This window comes from Euleptes europaea, chromosome 1 (genome assembly GCF_029931775.1).
Source record: "Euleptes europaea isolate rEulEur1 chromosome 1, rEulEur1.hap1, whole genome shotgun sequence".
Classification (NCBI taxonomy): domain Eukaryota; kingdom Metazoa; phylum Chordata; class Lepidosauria; order Squamata; family Sphaerodactylidae; genus Euleptes; species Euleptes europaea.
In genome coordinates this window covers 83,454,556-83,472,009 of record NC_079312.1, presented here as the reverse complement: position 1 = coordinate 83,472,009, position 17,454 = coordinate 83,454,556, and the positions used below count along the sequence as shown (strand labels likewise).

Sequence of the window (17,454 nt, the reverse complement as noted above, 5' to 3'; positions counted from 1 at the left end):
AACCGAGAGCAATTAAAGAAGGATGAATTAGTACTGTGATATTTTCCAGTAAAATTTTCAAGCCTGTAATCCCAAACACATTTATGTGGAAGTAAACCCTTTTGAAATCAATATGGTTAGGATAAGGAAAATAGAAATAAGCTGAAAGTTTTATCATGTTAGTGAAAACATTTCCATGTTTCTCATACACTATGACAGGGGTGGGGAACCTTTTTTCCACCAAGGGCCATTTGGATATTTATAACATCATTCGTGGCCCATACAAAATTATCAACTTAAAAATTAGCCGACAAAGCCCCAAGCAGGCAGCTGCTCCAGATGACACCCCCCCCCCGGCATGGGCAAGCAGGCAGGCATCCAACAGGTGGAGCACTCGGGGGGGGGAGTTCCTTTTCTCGGCAAAACAAACTCACATCCGCCTTGAACAGAGGCTATTCCTGTCCGCGGGAGGGGGCGGGTCACCAGTCTTAGATCCTTCTGAGCTAGAGATCTGTCAGGACCCACAAAGGTAAAATAGGATGACCTATGCTGAGCTAACAGAAGTTTAGGGAAACAAACAGCACGTGGGCTCAATTCAAATATACAGTATATTACTGCAGTTAATATTCATAATAAACACAAACAAGTAGAAGAAACAATATGTGTTATTAGTCACACAAGAAAATCAACAGAATAAGTAATAAGCAAACAAGATGTTGAAGGCACATCCATCAAGGTTACACAAAGCAAAATAGTTTCAAAAAGCAAGTCCAACCAAAGGCTTAAAAAACAAAAGCTACAGTCCTTTTGACAAAAGCTACAAGTCCTTTTCTGTTGATTTTCTAGTGGGCTAATAACACATATTGTTTCTTCTACTTGTTTGTGTTTATTATGAATATTAACTGCAGTAATATACTGTATATTTGAACTAGGACCCACAAAGGGCCAGACCAAATGATTTCTCGGCCCTTAAATGGCCCCTGGGCCTGAAGTTCCCCACCCCTGCACTATGATCTTATTAAACTAAAATTTAAAGTGTTAAAATTCAACAGAAGACAACCCATAAACCCAGTATGATTCCTCCCATACCACAGAATGTCCTGCAATTAAAGATCTAGCTTTTGCAACTACAGCAGTTCTATTTTACCTGATGCAGCGTATGTTCTGTTACCACAGCCAATGTCTGCAAATCCCAGATTTTCACAGTTCCATCGTCAGAGCTGCTGGCACAGTAGTTGCTCTGACCAGGGTAGTGGCAAAATGAGAAACCAGAAACCCTCTCAGTGTGGCCCACTATCTCACCTGTATTAATAAAACATCACAGCTGTAAAATAAACTCTTAAAAAAACACTCTGAAAAATGCAATATTATTTCTTATATATTGTTAGGATTACTTCTAGGTTATGCTTGAAGCACTTGGATTCGCTATCCCCAGAAGTGGGAATAGTGTCGCTAATGGGAAAGCATGCCTAAATTGGAAGACAGCTTAAATGGCATTGGGTACAAGAGACACCACCAGTAAAACACAACCAGTCCTGGAATACTTTAGAAGCAATATTTAGTTGTGTACAAGATAAAAGAGGGTTCCTGTTCACAGAACCTGGCCACTGGACAATCATTTTGTATATGATACAAAATCCCTTTAATCCTTCTGAACTCATACAAGTTCCTTTAAAGAAATGACTACTCACAGTATATGTGCTCACCATAAGAAAAAAATCAACCTTGAGGTGATTAGGTGTGAGATGATCTTGTGTATGAGGGGCAACCTAGCAAATACAGCATTAAGACCTTTAGAGCTATAACACCCTGACACCTTGTTACATAAAAATTTTAAGCTAGTCTCACTTTTTAAAGAAAGCAACAGTTCCTCACTAAAACGAAAATCTGCTTACAACTCACTACATTTAATTGGTCAAGCTACGACAAGAAAGGCTGCCAACTAAAATTACTCAAGAACATGTAATTTTATGAGTATAAAAGATGGGGAAAATTAATTTTAGCAAGTGTTGGTCTTAGACCAGAGCTCAAATCCAAGCCATAAACAAGGACTTGCTGTGGGAGGCTCTAGATAATCATTATGCCTAGTTTAAAATAAGTCTCATTGAGCTCCAGTAATCACACACATGACCAAATTGTTAGCCTCAGCTACCAATCTATAAAAGGTATATTACAGCAGGCTACTGTATAAAATTGGGGAAGGCCCTGGCAAACCACCCCGCAAACAAAGTCTGCCTTGGAAACGACGTCACCCCATGGGTCAGGAATGACCCGGTGCTTGCACAGGGGACCTTTACCTTTTTTACCTTATTGTATAAAATAGTCTTATTTCATAAAAAAAAACGTTTTCGATACAAAACAAGCTATATAAAGTGTGATTTGCGTACTGGATATATTAATAGAGACTAAGCAGCTACCACTAAGCAAACATTAAATAAAACTTTAGCATTTGTTCCCACAATCATTTACTTCCAAAATGCAGCTTTCTAAAAGCAGAGAAGCAACGTTATGGCAGCCACTCATAAAGAGAAATAAGAACTGTCTCACTGGGTCAGGCCAAACAACCTAGCTCAACCCCCCCCCCCCCCCCGTGGCCAGCCAGGGTGCAAATGCAAGAGCATTCACCTTCTGTTTATTCTTAGCGTCTAATATTTAAAGATATGCTGCCTCTGCGCGTGAAGACTCTACTTCCGCTCTCTTGGCTTTTAGACCAGGCGGGAAATCCCTTCCCTGCTCCCTAACCCAGCGAGCTCTGGCTCACGAAAGGGCAAAAGTTTTGGTCTTTAAGATACTGCTGAATTCGAACTTGGCTCCTTGCCTCCTATTACCGGGGTGGGGGTGAGGTTCCGCATAGGGACGGCCCAGCGGTTAAACATGGGCGAAAGGAGGGATACAAGGGACAGACCGTGAAACGCCGGCAGGCCGGCGCGGATCTCCAGGAGGCAGACGGTATTGCGAGCCGCGAAGCCGAAGAGGCTCCCGTCCCCAGAGACGTCGCTGCAGCGGCTGCAGTACCAATTGGGGGAAGCCGGCAGCACCCGCTCGGCCCCTCCGGCGCGCGCCGCAGCCATCAGCCCTCCCGCTCCCCGGCGCGGTCGCCGCGCGTCCTGCCTCCGCTAGGCGAACGGGGAACCGCCCATCGCGACCCACAGCCGTAGAGCGCCCGCTGCGCTCCACGTGCTGTCGCAAGACGGGCGCGGTCGCATGGTGCTACGGCGGTTCGTTTGGGACAAATCACCTAACGCGCTTCCTCTATTTGTGTCGTAAAGCGGATCGGTTCCGGGCGACGGCTATTAAGGGAAGGCGGCAAAGATGGCGATGCCAACGATCCTCAGGGGTGAGTTGGGGGAGAAGGGGGAGGAGTACGGAGGCCGATACATAGATTTTGGGGATCGTTCTCAGGGCTGACACTCACTTGACGGCTTTTTCTACGGTTCCTCTTCATGCTAGTTTGTGGTAGTTTCCGCGCATGAAAGATGATGTCGTGGTTACAGCGGGGCCCAGGTATGTGGAAGAAAGGAAGGCTTATGAATGTCTTCAACAGATCAAACAAAGCGTGTCAGACCGCAGCAGAAAAGCAGGTCTGGATTCCAGTCCCTGCTCTGCCGTGAAGCCCAATGCTTGAGCTACTGTATCTCGGCATGGCTACCTCACAGGGTTGTTGTCAGGAGGCAAGAGATGATTAATTATAAGCCAACCTTGGAAGGAGGATGGAATAGAAACAACACATATAAAGTCTATGAAGTAAAAATGTGGTGGAAAGTGCTGTCAAGTCACAGCTGACTTATGGCGACCCTATATGGGTTTTCAAGGCAGGAGACGTTCGGAGGTGGTTTGCCATTGCCTGCCTCCACGTGGGATGAAAGAGTTGTGAGAGAACTGTGACTGGCCCAAGGTCACCCAGCAAGCTTCATGTGCAGGAGTGGGGAATCGAGCTTGGTTCTCTAGATTACAGTCCGCTTCTTCTAACTGCTACACCACACTTCAGAGCCACTAATGTTTCCTTCCTTTTTTCTAGGGATTACCCATGCTTTGAGTCTCAGAAGCTGGGCCGGCACTGGGAGGTGAGTATATCAGGGGGGAAAGACAAACACAAAAGTAACAGCACTCCCATGCAATATTTGGGGGGGGGGGAGAGAGAATTGCAGGTTGAGCCATTGAGACCCCCTTTTCACATTCTGTTTTGGGACGTGAAGGCCCAGGGCCTTCTAAGAAATATTTTCTCTTTTAGCATGAGTTTTAAGCCCTGACCTGGATGGCCCAGGCTAGCCTGATCTCATCAGATCTCAGAAGCTAAGCAGGGTCAACCCTGGTTAGTATTTGGATGGGAGTGGGAGACCACCAAGGAACTCCAGGGTTGCTGTGCAGAGGAAGGCACTGGCAAATCACCTCTGTTAGTCTCTCTTGCCATGAAAACCCCAAAAGGGGTCGCCATAAGTCGGCTGCGACTTGAAGGCACTTTACACACACACAAATACTTTTAAAGACAAGGTGGGCATGATGTAGACATATACAGCTTTTAAATCCAAACTACATTTCTGCACCTAAATGGATACCTAATCTTCATGAGGGGATCATGCAGGGCTTTCAGTGTGCCTTCTGTCGTCCTTTCGACCTGATGTGGTTGACCTTTTTACCTCTCAAACTGCTATGACACATTTACCCACAGACTGAGTAAAAAGTAGCTTATTGCCCTACCTTGCAGGAGGGAGAAAAAAAGATCAGAAGGAGGTGAGACAGAAACTTCACCGAAGCTTAGGAGGTAAACTCAAGAGGAAAACTGAGACCTGAGCTCTCTCTAACCAGATAGCAAAAATTAAGGTATATGTGCCTATATAGCATAGAGTGCATCAGCTTGCAGTTTTCTCTTAAGTATTGGGCATATTTGCAGTTTTGCTTGTACAGAACTAAGGTATTTACAACTTTCAAATTCCATAAATATGTTGAATATTGCAATTTTGCATGCTAAGGAAGTTATAAATGATGCATCTTATGTAGTTAAAGCAGTAAAATTAGTTGAGGTTTGATACATCAGTAAATACTGCATATATTCAAATTTTCCCCAAATTTTTCCAAAAAAAATGGAGGGGGGGGAGATTCCCCCCCCCGTGGCTTCAAAATTTCCAAAAGTTTTGCATCTTTAGTTGTGTTCCCCCTAACCTTCAGTCTCATCTTTCACTTTCCCCTTTATCATATCCTTTGAAGTCTTTTTAAAAATTATTTTTAGAATGGTCCCCTTTCCCACCGGAAGATACTGCGATCTGGCAGTGACTGTAGAGTGACAGTGGATCTGCTAAACTTTGGGCAAATATAGTGTTGTTTCATTTCAACAAGTGAATCAGTAAATTCATCCATGTGCAATCACTAAATTCATCCATTTGCAATAAAGTAAGTTATGGGATGAAAGCACTGTGTATATGCTCAAGAGATGATCATGTAGAAGATGAATAAAAGAAAACAACGAATTCCATGTGATGTCATTTATTAAGACCAAACAAAATTACATAAAACATCGTACAAGCTTCCAACAGTGTACTACCCTTTTTGAGGCTAGATTAAAAAAAAATTGGGGGTATAGAGTTATGTCAGGCCATAATCTTGAGGCTGTCTGCTCACATATGAAGATATAAAAGGCACTGGTACAGGGCACAGTTGGTAATAAAAAAAACCCTCTATTTAATTGGTGTGTAATTTAAAAAAGCCCGCTATTTGATTTGGCTGAATGTAAACAAGTTGGCCCTGAACTAATGGGTTCCAGTAGGATAGCCATGTTAAGTTTGTGTCAACAAAAACAAGAAACCTAAAAGACAAGCCTTTTCTTTTTTTAAGCTAATGTTGTAAGGCAGGCCAATTGCTACCATTAGATTCCTATGTAACTCAACCAGAAGTAAAGGAAGAAGAAGTAAAGGAAGAATTTTTATCTTTTCAACTGAAGTCCTTTGGAGGTGAATAGATTTCAAACAAAAGCCCCCACTTCATTGATTCAGTAAATCTGGATCATAACTTTGTATATATAATTTTTCAGCACTGGCCCCAGCCTGGTGGAACTCTCTGTCAAGAGTTCTCTGGGCCCTTCGGGACTTGGCTCAGTTCCACAGGGCCTGCAGGATAGATGTTCCGCCAGGCCCATGGTTGAGGGCAGCGACGGTTCCATCTTAGCTGCCCTCCCTATCCTTATTCCTACCCTATCTCTCTTCCTTGACTGGTTGCCTTGTCACTGGTGTTAACATCAAAGTTGCCATCTAGAATCTTTCTGGATTTTTAGAATTGTTAAAAATTCTAGGTTTTTAAATAATAGGTTTTAAGTATAATTTATTGTATCACTATGATGTATTGCTGTTAATACCATTATTTTCTGGTTGTGAGCCGTCCTGAATCCAACTCCTAATCTAATAAATGAAATGAAAGACAATTAACAGTTACATTGTATTCAGTCTTAATTAAAAAAAACAATTAGTTTTTTTCCAGAGGTTGACCCAATTAGTGACGCACATCCAAAAGCATGATTTGATTTATGCAGACTATCTTCACCAGATTGGGATGTCTGCCCTATTGCATCTTGGGATTTTATTGTGCTTGTAATGCAGCACAAAAATATATTGGCACTCTTGCCTTAGTAATGGGCAAGCACGTCCCCTCATTATTTAGAATGAGAGGTTCATATGTCCCAGTGATGTCACCACTGATTGGCTGTGTGGCACCATTATGACTTCATATTGGCTATGTGAAATCCAGATTAGAATTACATAGCTGGCAGAAAGAACATATTTGTAAAAAGATGCAACAGCAGTTGTCAGAAGGGGCAGCAATCATAGCTAACAGAAGTGGGAAATGTGAACATTTGGAGTTTTCAAATACTCCTTTTTAACACTAAAAATGTCTGCCCCCAACCCCTAATATTTGAGGCAGCACTACTTTCACACCCTTCCCTGTCTCTCTCTCTCTCTCCCCCCTCCAAACTGTCAAATTTGAAAGTACTTGTCAGGGACATAAGAATGTCTGAGAAATTTACCCAATTTTGATTCAGTTTTAGATTTAACAAGGAAAATGTGGTGTTTTGCTTTGCTTAAGTTTACCATTAGAGGGCACACTTCTTCCTTCCTGGTGGCCTTTCTTGCATCTCATTCTTACTTGGATGTTATTAGCTGAGTAGTAGATTATAGCTTTCCATTAATACAAAATGCAGTATGAGAATGATGTGGGAATAGTACAGACATGTAGGTCTTTTAAAACAATATTCAGTAGGATTCTACTCTGGTGTAAGTGCTTATTCAGTCTCCTCTTTACTTTATTTAAGGGAATTTTAATGTACTATGTGACCTAAGGGCAATATCTTGCACCAGTAGAAAATATAAAAAATATAGTCCTATGAAAGTGATATAAAACAGTTTTTGATTCATAGATAATAAATTGATTAATGCTTTTAAAAGTAAATATAATTTAAATTTCTTTAAATATGTTTAAGATTATTATTCACATAGTATAACAGCCTTGACATAGTGACATTATTCACATAGTATACACACACATAACAGGAGAGCCGGTGTGGTGTAGTGGTTAAAAGCGGTGGTTTGGAGCGGTGGAGTCTGATCTGGAGAACCGGGTTTGATTCCCTTCTCCTTCACATGAGCAGTGGAGGCTAATCTGGTGTCTGTTGTGGGGAAGGGAAGGCGATTTTAAGCCTGTTTGAGTCTTCCTAAGCCGGTTTGAGTCTCCCTTAAGTGGTAGAGAAAGTTGGCATATAAAAACCAACTCTTCTTCTTCTTCTTGATCACTAGAGGGTGCTGTCAACTAACTAACTGAGTTTATGATTTACTGATCTGGTAGTTGCTTACTCCTGGTAGTTTTTGTTCTGTTTCTTTTTCTATATTGAAAGAACCATATAATTAAGTTCACTTGCCCAACAGGGTTTCACTTATTTGTTTCTTTAAAATACATCATACCTTTGTATGTTAAAATATACTACACAGCAGCTTGTAATAAAGTCTTAAAACATAAAAATGTAGAAAAATAAAAATGAATAGGGTAGCAAAATGAAAACATACAGTAAAAAGAAGAAAACAGGCAGTAAAATAAAGAAGATCAAAGCCAGAGTTCAAACAGGTAGAAAAATCAATCAAAATAAAATCAAAATAGGTCAGCAAGCTGTTCATGGAAAATTCCAGAGGCAGTAAATTTTCAGATCAGACAGGAGAGTTTTATAAAAGGACAAGGTGGGATAGTCAATAAAAACAGGGCAAAATGAAGACTAAAGGTTTAAAAATGTAACACTACAGTAAGGGTAAATAAAAGCATTTCCACCTAGTACCTTAACGTTTGCAAATTTGGCCCCAGGCATACTTCTTTAGGAAAGGAATTCTATCAAGTAGGCACCACCACAGAAAAAGCCGTGTCTTTAGTATACACCCACCTTTCCTGTGTTGTTGAGGCCCGCAGGGCCTTTAATGAAGGTATTGACTAGCTGGTAGACATATATGTGAGAGGATGGTCTTTAAAGTAACCTGGACTAAGACTTTCTGGAGCTTGCCATGTGTTTTTAGGAAGTAGGTGGGGCTTTGTGGGGCTTTTGGTTGACTATTGGAGATTTGATCAACTGTGCAGATTTTTTAAAATGTTGCTTTGGCAGCAGCTGCCACTAGAGCATAAGGATCTGAATTATGTTACTGAAATTAAGCTGTGGCAATCATTTTGTGGCTGGCTCCGCCTTCTGCAGCAGCAATTTTGTGGCAGCCATTTTGTTGCTGCGCCCACCATGCTGTGTCAGAATTCAAAATGTTGACGCAGGCTCAAAAGGTTTGGGGATCCCTGGGCGATAGGGTATTGGAGGAGTTATAGCTTTGACCTGTGACAGAACAGTGTGATAGCAGCTTTTCTGTCCCTGTGGGTATGTGGCTGTTGACCTGGAGGTCAACATCCCCAGGTAAGTGCTACTTTGCAAGGTTGTATTAAACATGGGTGGTAAATTGGAATGAATTTAGCACTCAGCATCAGCTGATAATTCAGGCTCAAAGGCATTGCCAAATCCTATCTTGCAGGTTACTCGCATCTTGCTCCATTCCTCTTCTTTCAAATATCCGTACAGTGGCATCTTACTATAATATTGGAAGATGGGAAAAGAAGAATAGAATCGTTTATCCTCCTCAAACACCTGAAGAGCCTCGAAGACCTGCAGTAAGAGATTTTTTAAATATATATATATATATATATATATATATATATATATATATATATATATATATATATATATATATATATATAGACACACACACACACACACACACAATTAAACTGCAGAGCTGGTAGTTATCACAGCTGTGGTCTAATTTTGTAAGGCAGTGGTTTATGAGCAAGTAAATTGAAGTGTTAGAATGTGATTGAAGAGTTTGTGTGCTGGGACACAATATTCGCATCAAATATAAAATTTAGAATGAGTTCAGAAAATTTAGAATACTACCTGTGGCCCAGCAACTCTTTGGCATGACTGTTACCAAAAAAGGTGTTTGTGTTAGTCAAATTCATACACTGGGTGGTCAAGCGCATCATACCTATGTTTTGAGGAATCTTCTATTGTTTTTAACCTCTTTTTGCTAAACAAGATAAATGCTAGCTCCTGAGTAAACCTAAAAAGATGCAGCTGTGGTCTTCATAGACAACAAACGATTTTCTGTGCTCAGCAAATAAGCTTATTTATCTGGCCTGAATTCCACCGTAATCACATTCTTATTTATCCCCCCTTTGTGCTATATTATGGCTGAAAGTATGTTTAGAAAATTGTAGTAGTAGCATCTCTTGTTAACTCATATTGTATGTGAAAGGAGATAAATCAAATAAATCAAGGCTGGTCACTGGAGGAAAAAGAGATGCTACTTTTAAAGGGCTCAAAATGGCTACCTTTTAATTTATTATGCTTATAACCCGCTCTACCCCAGCAAGCCAGGGTGATGTATGGGAGGTATGGGAAAGCTAGTGAGACTTATATGGAAACTCTTTAAAATTTTCCCATCCAGTACTGTAATCATTTTCTTTTTCACCTTTTCTTTTTAAAAAAAATAATCAACTTGCTGTTAGATTGCTTGCCTTGCTGTTAAGCGCAGCTAAAATGAAAAAAAAGTTTACATCACAGACAAATACGTGTGTATATAAATGTTCCCCATCTTGTCTTCTGTGCACATTTATTGAGTCTGCCAGCAGTATGATTTGAATATATGGACTACATTTCTGGGAAGCAAAGTGAACATGAGACTTCGGTTATCAAATGATTAATGTGTCTGTGTGCATTTCTTGCTTCTCTTTGAAAAGCTTTTGCTTTCTTTTTAATTACATTGAAATTCACCGGTTGGTTCTGGCCATAATCCTTACTGGTGAAAGAATGGTGCTGAGGCTGTCATTGGAGGCAACATTGAAGTGGTCGTACACTGAGGACTTTACTGCACTGTCGCGTTACGTGCAGTACTATAATGTAAATGCATCTCACCTGTGGAGTCTCTCTTAGAATACCTCATGTGCCATATTAAAACCATCCAAGGTCAAGATAGTGGCACACTGCCGGCATGACTGAAGAGCATGTGCTTTCCTCAGTGCTTCCTGGGGGGCCCCCGTGGGACCAGTGAACATGAAGCTGGCTTTCTGTCTTCTCTTCACAGGGCTGCTGATGTTTGAAAAATAAAACGAAAAAGATCTGAGCCGTGTGTGCTCATCCTGGAGCTGCCTTGGGCAGGGCAGCAACAAGAGTAGGCATCACCAGCTTGCCACCTGGCCCCAAACAGCTGCACATCTTTTGCAGCTGGAAGATGAAGGGAAGGGAGAATGCACATTTGGCAAAGAGAAATCCCACTGCTGAGTTAAGAGCTTGTGGGGCTTGACTCCTTCCCTTTGTTGACAGGAGGTCAGCAGTTCTTCAAGTCTAGGCAAAGAAAGCAAAGCAAAGTGAATTCAGCACTGTGCTTCTGGTAGTGGGGAGAGACAATAGAAGGCTAGTAGAGAGAGCTAATTAGAAAAATAAGCAGTGATGTGGCTGAGCCCAGCAAAGGATTAGGCATCTGCTCCCTATGTGTTGCCTGCAAGATTGTTTCAAATTTCATTGTGTATTTGCAGCACAGCCTGCCATTCCTATGTCCTTGTGCCCTTCTTTGCATAATATGGCCTGCTTCTGATACAGAGTCCTGCCCAGTTTTCACATGCCTTGCCATAGACTAAATGCTATAGACTAAACTCATGGCCATGCCATACATTTGCCCGCTTTAAGGACCAAGCTTTATCTGTACGGTCTTTCCAGTCTTCCCCATTTTCTTGTGTAGCTTATGCAAACAAAAAAAATTTGAGTGGGAGATTTGTATTTTCACCTTATGTGTATTTAAGAAGAAGAGTTGGCTTTTATATGCCGACTTTCTCTACCACTTAAGGAAGAATCAAACTGGCTTACAATCACCTCCCCTTCCCTTCCCCGCAGCAGACACCCTGTGGGGTCAGTAGGGCTGAGAGAGTTCTAAGAAAGCTGTGACTAGCCCAAGGTCACCCAGCTGGCTTCATGTGTAGGAGTGGGGAAACCAATCCAGTTCACCAGATTAGCCTCTGTCGCTCATGTGGCGGAGTGGGGAATCAGACCCGGTTCTCCAGATCAGAGTCCACCACTACACCATGCTGTGGTATAAACAAATTTTGCTCCTCAAGGCATTACAACTGCCTTCATTTAATTAATTTAAATAATAAACTTTATTTTATTTGAATATTCAATTTTTTTATTTTTTTTAGGAAATTCACCACTGTCGAAGACATATTAAATACAGTATGGACAAAATGTGGTATCTGGCCAAGCTGGTAAGAGAAATTGTTTTGGTAGGCTTCGTTGTGTAAGGCATGTGTGATTTTGTTGGTTTCAGTAACTACTGTGTTTTGTTGATCTTGCAACATGTATTTGTGGCTGAAAGAATTTAGATTTCATACCTCCCCTTATAAAGGCTACAGTTAAAATGTTGTGTAAACGCCATATTTGGCATGCAGCCCAAGAAGGTCTCTCTTTCTTGCCCCAGAAGATAAAGAGAAAAGACACTGCGTGGTTTGGGATGCATGGGGTGGCAAAGACCAAACCCACGGCGACTTCCGTGGTTTCCTCTTGAGAAACAGAAAGCACATCAAGGTCATTTGCAGGATATCAGATCCTCTGTAGTTGCTGCTGATGTGGCTGCCACAGGGAAGTCATCTGAAACTACCAGTTTCTTCCAATGGAGGTTGATTGTGTCATCTTTGAAGGACTGACTGAATGGAACAGGTGCAACATGGAAGCCATTTGTGGCCGATTCTGTATTGTGAGAAGCAGACCTAGAGGTGCATGAGAGGTTTGAGAAAGCTGTTGCTAGGAATTTTTGGGAGGAAGCTAGTTCGTGTGGTTTTGGGTTAGGAATTTTTCTCTGTGTGGTACTGATTTGGGAGTCCCTAGCGCTTTTTTCCAATGTTCTTTAAAGTGTCGCTTACATAAAATTATGCAAAGCAATTAGTAACAAACAGGCATTGCCATGTTGCTCGAACACTTCTAGTTTAAAATATGTTGGCTGCTGAACATGGTCAGATTGAAGTCCTTTATGTGATTTGCTTCGCTATATGCTTTGTATTGCGAATTCTTCCTTCTGCTCCCGGTTGCTTGAAGGTTTAATCTTTCCTGTGACTTTTCATTCCAGATACGGGGCATGGGCATAGATGAGGCACTAGCTCAGCTGGAGTTCATTGATAAAAAGGGAGCAAAAGTGATTAAAGAGGTACGTTGTAGTTTTCTTTAGGATTCCATTTTCTAAGGTCTGATCCATATGTTTGGGCAACCACCAATACAACACCAGAAGAGAGGGCTGAAGAAAGCAGATTTTTCTGTTTACCCGCTTGTATTGAACTTTATGGGCTCATTTGGTTAATTCTCCTTAGCTCAGACAGGGATTGATGATCTAGTATCCCAAAAAGGATCGACAGCCTTATACTGAACAGGTGAGTCAGTAACGTTCAACATGACTGTGTGTGCTAGCCTCTTTATAATGAGCTAGCTTGTGCTGCCTAATGTGCTGCATTTAAATTGTTGTCAATTACTTCAGGCATTCAGTCTAACCACCCATTCCTACAGCCCCTCTTCCCCCTTTGATTTCACTGATTTTTTAAAAGCGTTTGTGGAGGGTTCTTTGTTTTTGTTAAGAGCCTGGTGCTGTGGTAAATGTACTGAGCTAGTATCTGCGATTAGAGCTTGGTTCAGATGCCCCCCCCCCCCCCGGTCATGAAGCTTGCTGGGTATATTGTCTCAGCCTAATCTACCTCACAGGGTCATCGTGAGACTAAAATGGAAGAGGGGAGACAGAAGTACAGCACTCTGAGCCCCTTGAACGAAGGGCAGGATAAAAATGTACTAAATGAATACATTAGTGAGACGTTACGTTAAGAGTTTTGCAAGAGGGAACATGGGAGGCAGAGAAAAATGGGATGGGGGAACAATGGCAAGCACTGGCATCGAGATCCCAAAATGCTGTTTTGTTTGAGAGTTTAAAGAACAGTTATGGGGCTGGGGGCATTCTGTGGGGCATCTTGCAAAAAGGCAAGCATTGGGAAATTTGGAAATGTTTGCGAGTGGGGTGTGGGTGGGTGACTGGGTTTTAGCCATTATGTTTGGTTAAATAAAAAATAATCAGTAAAATGTAAAACATGTTTTTTTCTGGGATAAATGAACTATAACATGTTGCAAAGTATGTTCTAGCTGGTGCATAGATCATAACACTAGGAGCTGAGTCATAATTTAGCTGAAAGGAATTTATAGAGAGCCTAAAACTGGCTTGTCAAGACTGAAATGGCATCTACCAAATATATTTTAGTTGGAAAGAACTGTCCTATCCTCTTGCATGATATCACCGTTGTTAAGTGGGCGTGATTTTATTCGTGATGGTTATCGCTGAACTTTACTTGTGGTGCGTTCCATTCTACAGCTTCTTTCAGTTTCCAAGTAGTTAAACTGAAGGGGAAAAAATAGGCTTTCACTATGCAGTTATACTCATTAATGTCAATAAATTGCTCATGTTTCCTTACTTAGAACTTCATGGTTTTAGTCTGTGATTGGTATTACTTTTCTGTTCCATAATAGGTTCTTCTAGAAGCTCAAGAAATGGCAGTGAGAAAGCACAATGTAGAATTTAAATCCAACTTATATATTGGTAAATAATTTGTTTATTATTGTGGAAAATGTTTTCTGAATTCCTTATTTCAGTCTTAACAGTGCATTCCTAAGGAAAGTTACTCCAGTCTAAGCCCATTCATTTCAGTGGGCTTAGACTGGAGTAACTTTCCTTAGGAATGCACTGTAAGAGTGGTATGAACCGGTGTAGGATCTTGGAGGCCATGGAAACACTGCAGTCGTCAGTACGTTATTCATACTAATAATGGATGAGAAGGTGTCAGAAGGGGGTGGGGGTGAGAGGAGGTTAGGGTTGTGTGTGTTCTTGGTGCTATTTTAATGCAGTTCTGGGAACCAATACGTTTCATTACTCAAAGTATTAAACTGGTGAACAATAGAAATATCTTGTCTAAATGTTACCTCATTTTCAACAATTACTTCAACAGCCATTTACAGAGCTTTCTTTGCTGTAGATGAAAAAATAGGATAGACTAGGCTCCTAAAATGTAACTTATTTTTGAAGAAAAATAATGGTGATCACTCAACATTTCTTGCCCCAGCAGCACTTTACATGAAAAACACATTATTCTATGTAAGTCTTTAATATAGTAGACCATTTTTTATCAGTTGCCTCTTACATTAGTTTGTAACTCATTTTGCTGTGGCAGGTTAGTTCACAGTTCGCACCTCACTTTTCAGCAACTGGTTATCTATCAACCTTTAACTGAGGTTAAAAAGATTCTGAATAGTGTATTTAGATCTGCTGTTTGTGTACAGCCTTCCGACTCCTCAGTACCCAATTGATCCTGTTAACTTTCTGGTTTACAGCTGCTGCCATAGGAAGCTCATTTCTCTTTTAAACCTATGATGACAAAAAGTAGCATAGAAATAGCTTCTACCAAGGGGGAAAATAAAGCGTCAATTCATGATGATTCATAGCCCCTCAAATGGACATTCTAGAGGGAGGTGATTGACCAGCTTGTAAATTACGCTTTGCAGGGCATGACTTGGGGGAAAAAATAGAAGAGGATCTTACACTGTATTAGAGGAAACACTTTGCTCGAATGCCCGGTAATAGAACACAAACAGGCAGTCATTTTAAATCTGTATCCATGGTTTGCTGCCAATTGATATTGGCCTCGTTTTCACCCATTTTGTAAGGTATCACTGTTGTCCAGGGTTGTTGATGTGAGGATAAAATGGAGGAAGGAAGAACTGTGTTGTAAGTTGCTTTGGGTCCCCATTGGGGAGAAAAGTGGGGTATAAAAAATGTCATTGGCACAGGTCTTCAGTAAAGTCATAGGAATGTACCATGACAGTAAAACATTTCTGAAATGAGTGGTCACCTGTGGCTTTATTGTAAACCTTGATAAGCAGAGTTGGTAGCATATGAGAACACTTTTCTCTGGTGCGGATACTGTCAGCATAGTTTTATTACTTACAAATACTGGAAATAAGGTTTGGATTTAGAGTTGCCAACCTCCAGGTGGTAAAAACCTAAACCAACAAACAAACCTATGCTGTAAAGAGCACTGCTAAATATAAAAAAAGCACGAAAGCTCAATATGTACAATCTATTAGATAACTACCTAAGCAAAAGATGACAACATAGTTGCATGCAAACATCACAAGAAACATACCAGATGTGTACAAAATTCTACAAAAGACATGCCAGTTATACAATCACATACGTAACATATAGAATCCAATATAGAATCCAAAAGCTTTAATAATGTCCAGAGACTTCTATGTACTACCATGGACATTATTAAAGAATTTTGGTTCATGTGTACGGCTGGATCTTTGATGGACTATCAGCTTTTGGATTCTATATGTTACGTATGTGATTGTATAGCTGGCATGTCTTTTGTAGAATTTTGTACACATCTGGTATGTTTCTTGTGATGTTTGCATGCAATTATGTTATCTTTTGCTTAGGTAGTTATCTAATAGATTGAACATATTGAGCTTTCGTGCTTTATAAAATATTTAGCAGTAACCTCCAGGTGGTGGCTGAAGATCTCCTGCTATTACGACTGATCTCCAGGTGACAGGCATCAGCTCACCTGGAGAAAATGGACACATGGGAAGGTGGACTCTATGCCATTATACCCCATTGAAGTCCCTCCCCTCCTCAAACCCCGCTCTCCTCAGGTTCCACCCCCAAAATCTTTAGGTATTTCCCAACCCTGATCTGGCAACTCTACCTGGATTGGTAAATTTTAGGCTTCAATGGTCAACTCTCTGTCATGAGAGTGAGCGCTCATTTAAGGCCAATGTAGCTTCCTTTCCCCACCCTAGTTCCTCTGTCCTCCGTATTCCTCTGTAATGCCAAGTGTACTTACTCCATCTTGGCAGGCCCATCTCTGTAAATGGAGAGCCTTCTGTATTTCAAGTTGGGGCAGTCAACATCTCTTTCCTACTCTAGGCCCCCAGTGTGGCTGTTCGCAGAAGAAATAGGAGCAGATCTATGCAAGATCTGGCATTTGGATGCCTTAAACAAAGGCTCAGAGTAGGTGGGCCTGCCAGGATGCAGCATGCATGGCATGACAGTGAAACGCCAAGAGGAGGTTGCACTGGCTTTTTATGAGAGGCCATTGCACAACCTATTCCAGTGGTGTACGATTACAATTGTTATGTTTTTAAGATGTATCAATCAGTCTTACCTCTAGTCCTCAAGCCACAACTATGGCACTTTTTTACTATAATCAGTGCCAAAGTTTGAGTAACTTGTTTGGATCCTGAGCCATAGTTTGGTCATTTTTGCTGAGATGCACCACTGCACATGCATTTAAAAGAGCCAGTAGTTGTGTTACCGCATTCCAGAGGGCTGAAAATCCAGTTAAGGGATTTCTAGATGTTTGTACTAGTCAGGATTCTCTTTTTAATATTTATACTTTATGTCTTCTAGCTCGATCATTTTCAGGGAAAGGCCACTATCTAAAAAGGATCCGCTATCATGGCAAAGGCATGTTTGGCATTATGGACAAAGTCAGGTGTCATTACTTTGTGCAACTCGTTGAAGGCCCACCTCCACCTCCAAAGGCACCAAAGACTGGGTTTGATCAAGCGAAGGAGTATGTGCAGCAGCTTCGTAACCGAACTATTACTAATACGCTGTAATATATTCCATGCATTATTTCTTCCTTTCTGGAAAACATGTAAATAAAATTAATTTTTAAGGTGAATCTGATTCGTGCATTTGAATGCAACACGTTTGTGGTGATTGGGAGAGAACAGCAAGCTTTAGGCAGTTACTTAGGCTACTTGAGAAAATTGTAGAAAGTGATCCCGTTGAGCAGCATTACGGTAATTTATATTTGGATTCGTAAGCTTTC

At 41.1% G+C, this 17,454-nt stretch overlaps 2 protein-coding genes across 2 annotated transcripts in view; one reads left to right on the top strand and one right to left on the bottom strand.

Moving 5' to 3' along the window:
- The window catches only part of GEMIN5 (gem nuclear organelle associated protein 5), a 36,503-nt gene extending 33,453 nt beyond the window's left edge, over positions 1–3,050 (bottom strand). Inside the window, exons 1-2 of the mRNA XM_056860194.1 lie at positions 2,885–3,050; positions 1,127–1,281 (exon numbers count right to left, since the gene is read on the bottom strand). Of these exons, the coding sequence (XP_056716172.1) occupies positions 1,127–1,281; positions 2,885–3,050 (321 nt within the window). The remainder of the gene's footprint in view (positions 1–1,126; positions 1,282–2,884) is intronic.
- Positions 3,051–3,289: 239 nt separating this feature from the next.
- MRPL22 (mitochondrial ribosomal protein L22) lies at positions 3,290–17,245 on the top strand. The gene is made up of 7 exons (XM_056863485.1): positions 3,290–3,316; positions 3,998–4,043; positions 9,015–9,150; positions 11,731–11,796; positions 12,654–12,731; positions 14,087–14,156; positions 17,028–17,245. The coding sequence occupies exons 1-7, from the start codon at positions 3,292–3,294 to the stop codon at positions 17,237–17,239; spliced, it is 633 nt and encodes a 210-aa protein (XP_056719463.1). The 5' UTR covers positions 3,290–3,291; the 3' UTR covers positions 17,240–17,245.
- Positions 17,246–17,454: the final 209 nt, after the last annotated feature.